The sequence below is a fragment of the Nicotiana tabacum genome, chromosome 14 (genome assembly GCF_000715075.1).
Source record: "Nicotiana tabacum cultivar K326 chromosome 14, ASM71507v2, whole genome shotgun sequence".
Taxonomy (NCBI): domain Eukaryota; kingdom Viridiplantae; phylum Streptophyta; class Magnoliopsida; order Solanales; family Solanaceae; genus Nicotiana; species Nicotiana tabacum.
Window position 1 is genome coordinate 82756573 of NC_134093.1, and position 5772 is coordinate 82762344.

The window sequence follows — 5772 nt, forward strand, 5'->3', positions numbered from 1 at the left end:
CTTGACTATCACCATTATTGCTACGTGTGGCCTAGAAAAGTTTTGCCTAGCATGCTTTAAACTGGCGCGGGGTTATATTTAAAAAGGCCCATTCAACGTCATTTTAGGCCCAATATAATATCTTTTCCCTCTTAAAACAACTTCATGTTACTGCAAAATAAAGTAATTCGCAGATGTTGTGATTAGATAGATAAGATAACTTCTCCCTTAATCAGAGGTTGGCGTTCGATTCTAGGAATAAAAAAATTTCCGATAGAACACTTCCTCCTTTAATGGGTAGCGTGAATCCGGACTAGTTTAGGTGTTAAAGCAAATACCGAACATCTAGTGAGAAACCAAATATAACGTAGCAATATTTTAGCTTTGTTCTCACTTGAATAATCAGGGAAGTCTCCCTTTTTTCTTTTCTCCATCGTGAATCATTGTGAATAGTTGGAAAAAAATATCATTGTGAACAGCTTTACAAGGTGGCTTTTCCCAAAACCTCTTAAAATCTATCACTTAAAAATGGAGCCACTCAAACATAAAAAAAAGTCTTTACAGCTAATGATGATCAGACGGCGTAAAAAAAAACGAAATAGAGGATGTGTTTGGTATGAAGGAGATTCCTAGAAATATTTTTCGCCGAAAATGAGTGGTTTTATCTCTTATTTTTCCTTGCTTGGATGGTGACTAGAAAACTTTTTTCGGAAAATATTTTCTAATGTTTGGTTAGAGAGCAGAAAAAAATATTTTTGTATGCTACTTTCCTCACCCCCTTCCCCCAAGTCTCATGTTTCCAGTTTCCTTGCTCGCCTTCGCCTCCCCCCTCCCCCCAAATACCCAACGTTTTCAGAAGTCTATTTTCTTCAAGTAATTAAATTATTCTTCTATAAACTCACACAAACCCAAATTAACTAATGTGTTGCTTTACATTTTTACGCAAAAATAACGTTAAAATTTGTGCTCCATAACTAAAAAAATATACCTTTTTTTTGTTGAAAACGAAAGTACTATTTCTACGACATGAAAATAAAGTACTCATTTTATTGAAATAAAAGAAAATACTTTTTCTACATCATGAAAAGAAAATACTCATTTTATTGAAATAAAAAAATATATACTTTTTTTATTTGTTGAAATGAAAGAAAATATTTTTTCTATGAAAAAAAAGTACTTTTTTTATTGAAATGAAAAAAAAAACTTTTTATATCATGTAAAAAAATACTTATTTGTTGAAATGCAAAGAATAAAAAATCTAGCTATAACATGAAAATATACTACTAATAATATTTTTATTTAGGGTAGAGATGGGTCGGGGTGGAGTTGAGTTTGGGTTGGGGTAGGTGGGTGTGGTGGTTGGGTTGGTTGGGGTTGGTGGGGATGAGGAATAGAGATGGGGAAGGTTGAAAATGAGTTTTGGAAAATGTTTTCTCTTCTCTTGATAAGGAAAATATTTTCCTCCAATTAGAAAAAAATGAGTTCACGAGAAAAATATTTTTCAAAACATTTAAGCAACCAAACATTGAAAAATTGAAAAACATTTTCTTTCCCTGGTACCAAACACACCCAGAATTTTCGTTTATTTGATCCATTACTTATCATGGTACAATAACACTGGAGATGAAACGGAAAAGATAAATAAAATATTGTACCTGTATTTAACTTATTCAATGCTTGTGCACACTAAAACAAGTGAAGCAAGCAAGCAGCATTAAAGCAAAATTTCAGAGTTAATCAAGAGGTGATACATAAGGAGTAGCAATCAAGTAAAGATCTTTTTCTCTTCTAGCAGATATCCCATTTGCCTCTGTCATGTCCAAATCCCTTGCATTAATTCCTTCGGGAAGTTTCCAATCAAAATTGTGAAGCAAATGAGCCAATGGCAGAGTAACAAGAGCCAAACCAAATTGCATTCCTGGACAAATTCGTCTTCCAGCGCCAAACGGAAGAAGTTGAAAATGATTTCCAGTAAACTCAATAGAACTATTTTCGAATCTCTCTGGTATAAAACATTCAGGATTTTTCCAATTCTCGGGATCTCTTCCAATTGCCCATACGTTAACCAAGACTTTGCTTTTCAATGGTATAGTGAATCCTTCTATCTCTGTTTCCTCCCTGCATTCTCGCGGGACAAGTAGAGGAGTTGGAGGGTGTAATCGGAGTGTCTCTTTGATCACTAAATTTAGGTAATGAAGCTTTTCAAGATCAGTATCCTCATCACATGCTTTCTTTCCTTTAAAAGCTTCTCTCACTTCAGCTTGTGCTTTAGCCATGACTTTTGGATTCTTCATCATTTCTGTTAATGCCCAAATAACGGTTGAAGATGATGTGTCAGATCCTGCTACGAACATGTCCTGCACCATGTATGGTCATCAAATTTTTAGCGTATACTCGACTGGTTCAATAATTTTGCGGAATAAAAATTTATTAAAATTATAAAAATAATAAATATAAACTCATAATGAGTTCAATGTTAAAATATTTAATAGCTGAACGCATAGGGTTTAAATCATAATCCGCCTCTACGTAAATATACATCACTTTACATAAATTAAATATTCTAAAACAAAATGTCCGAAACACTTAAAAATATTGCCTGAAGTTTGGAAACGACACAGTCAGACTTTGGTTTCATTAAAAATAAAAAGACCATAAGCTAAGAAGATACAAAAAAAAAGATATGGTGTTAGTGTAGTTAACAAAGTGTAGCAAGCAAATCCTAGAAAAGTAGTTTGTGGCAGTGAAGTCTAAGCAGTTTGAGTAGTAAAAACTCCAAGTTTTGATATTTTGTAAAAATAAAAAAAGAAATACACTTACAAGAATAACTGCTTTGATGTTGTCATTTTCTAGCAGAAATGGTAATTCGCCGCTCTCCATGACCCTTAGAAAAACATCGATGATATAATTAATATTATTGATAATGGTACTGTTGGGTATTTGTGATAGTTTTTAGAACTTATGGGTATAAGTCATGTTTTATGTTTTTCCAAACCAAACTTCACCCAAAACAGATATCCAAACATATTTTTATCTTCAAATCAAACTTCACCAAATCAAATTTTTAAGAATAAATTTAGAAATTTATGGATAAATAGTAGCTTGGTTAAATTGAACCACTTGGGACAAATAGCCACCTCCTATTTTGTGGTGTTTATGTGTCTGCGTAATCCTAGTCGTCATAGTGGATTATTCCTTTATAAAGAAAAATCAAGAACCACTGGAGATGTTGAATTTTCTCGTGAAGAAAGATGCATAATTTATTGTTCTTGATCTTGGTCCACAAGTTTATCGTCACCTTTTAGATGGAAATTATATATGTACACATTGGGTGTGTTCATAAAAAAACCGAAAAATCAAATCAAATCGAAAATCGAACCAAACCAATCAAAAAACCGATACGTTTTAGATTTGGTTTGGTTTTGGTTTTGAATTTTAAAAACTGATCATATTTGGTTTGGTTTTGATTTGTTAATCAAAAAATAACCGAAAAAATCGAACCCAAACCGACTATAAAAGTAGCTATTTAAATTTATTATTACACACACACACACACACACACACACACACACACACACACACACACACACACACACACACACACACACACACACACACACATATATATATGTGTGTGTGTGTGTGTGTGTGTGTGTGTGTGTGTGTGTGTAATAATAAATTTAAATAGCTACTTTTATAGTGAATATATATATATATATATATATATATATATATATATATATATATATATATATATATATATATATATAAAGTTTCTAAAATTTTATGGTACATATTAGTCATTTGTATTTTTAGTCTAGCTCTTTGCTATTATATTAATCTAATTCTATGCCTTTACATTCTAGTTTGATTGGTAGTTTTCTTTTGCATGTTAAAAATAATCGATTTTTAATTGAGTATTTAAATTATTCGTCACTATTTGATTCAATTATCATCAATATATCTTGGTAAATGATAGATTTCTCAAAAAGCAATTGATTTGATAGTGTTACATTAAAAATGTGGTCGTCGGAATATGCATTTGGTAGTATGTCTCATATTTAAGAAAAAACCCGATAAATAACAAAACAAACTGAAAAACAGACAAAAACCGACAAAAACCGAATCGATAAAAAATGACTTAATTGGTTTGCTTTGGTTCCAATATTTGAAAAACCGACTTACTTGGTTTGGTTTCTTTTTAGGGAAAAACCGACCCAAACTGAATCATGTATTTTAATTTGATGTAGTAGGTAATCGATCAGTCTTATTTCTCAAGTTACTAATCTCACTTTTTAAGTACGATTAGGTGTAATTATCTTTCAAATAATTAACATGATAAAATTCTTTTACGTGCATTGATGTTAGGCTAAAAATCCATATTTTCACATGTAATTTGCCTTGCATTATACCTCAATCTTATTAACTTTAGTGTAAATATTTGTGACTCGAGCTTAATAACGGTGTTTATATGTGTAGGAGTCAATTGAAGTGATTTGGGAAACTTGCATGCAAAGTGAAGTAAAAACAAAAATATTTGGAGGGAGTATGAGTTTGGTGCCTGGTTTGGTGCCAGGCACCAACCAAAACACCAAAGGCAGAATGTAAAAAGTTTTGGTGTCCTAGTTGGCGCTAGGCGCCAAGTGAGACGGCTATGGACGAGTTTCACCCTACACGCCCCCAACATGTATAAAAGGGGTTCTAAACCTATTTTTTAAGGCAGAAAGGATTAGAGAGGAAAATGGAGCCGCCACTCTTGAGGCAAGAACACTTTGGGGAGGCAAGAACACCATAGGAGCAAGGAAAAGGATTCAACTTTAAGTTTTTCCCTCTTTCTTCTTCTATTTCCATTATCAGTTATGAATTCTAGTATTGTAGTTATGCATACTATTATGAATAACTAGTTTGTTATTTAGAGTTTTGATAGAACCTTTTGTAGGATAAATTCGTGTTATATTTTTATATAATTGAGTCGTTGGATTCCTCTACTTGTTCAATTACATATTTATTATTGTTGATTGAATGACCATCAATTAACTATGCCTATTTAGTTTGTATATTGCTCGAGAGAGAATATGCATTTAGGTAGTTGTTGAACATCATCACTCCTAACGTATGTGAGAGATCAATACGGAGGGTTTAAAGGTGGGTTAGAGATAACGAAGCGTTGGTGCGATCCTAGTGAGCTGTAAATTAGTGCCAGCTAGAGTAGTTTGAGAGAATATGTCTAGTAAATTGTGCTAGTTGCTCGAGAGAGAGTTACGACAACCAAAGTACTCACGATTGGTAGAGAATACTTAGGCGAAATTATATAAGGCGTAGCGGGAAGGATTCCGACAATTGAGAAAATAATAACTCTAGACCTCCTTAGGCTTGTCTCCAATTTCATCCTTATTAGTTGATAATTTTACTGCTTTATAATATTTGTTAGTTAATTAGTAGAAATAAAAATTAAATCTTTATAACTAGAAAATTATTTGGACTTGTGTTTCTTAGCAATATTGAACAACTGTAGCTAAGCCTTAGTTTTCTGTGGGATTCGACTACGAACTTCTAAACCGGATTATATTTACAACGATCGCTTAGTCCTTTTTATAAGGCATAGTTGGGAGTGATCAAATTTTGGCGTCGTTGCCGGGTAACTAACGGTGTAGCTGTAGGTGTACATATTGCTAGGTTGCAAGTTTGAACTTTTTATTTTTTTTTCTCGTATTTGATTTTTTTAAATTTTTTTGTTTTACTTATTGATTTTAGAAACATGGAATCTTGGAATTATGAGAATTTTGATGGTTT

The 5772-nt window shown here is 32.4% G+C and overlaps 1 protein-coding gene across 1 annotated transcript; it reads right to left on the minus strand.

Moving 5' to 3' along the window:
• Positions 1-1547: 1547 nt before the first annotated feature.
• On the minus strand, positions 1548-2951 carry LOC107828073 (premnaspirodiene oxygenase-like). Its single transcript, XM_075229710.1, has 2 exons — positions 2800-2951; positions 1548-2336 (listed from the first exon to the last, which is right to left on the minus strand). Exons 1-2 carry the CDS (start codon positions 2857-2859, stop codon positions 1713-1715), a joined length of 684 nt encoding a protein of 227 aa, XP_075085811.1. The 5' UTR covers positions 2860-2951; the 3' UTR covers positions 1548-1712.
• Between the last annotated feature and the right edge of the window lie 2821 nt (positions 2952-5772).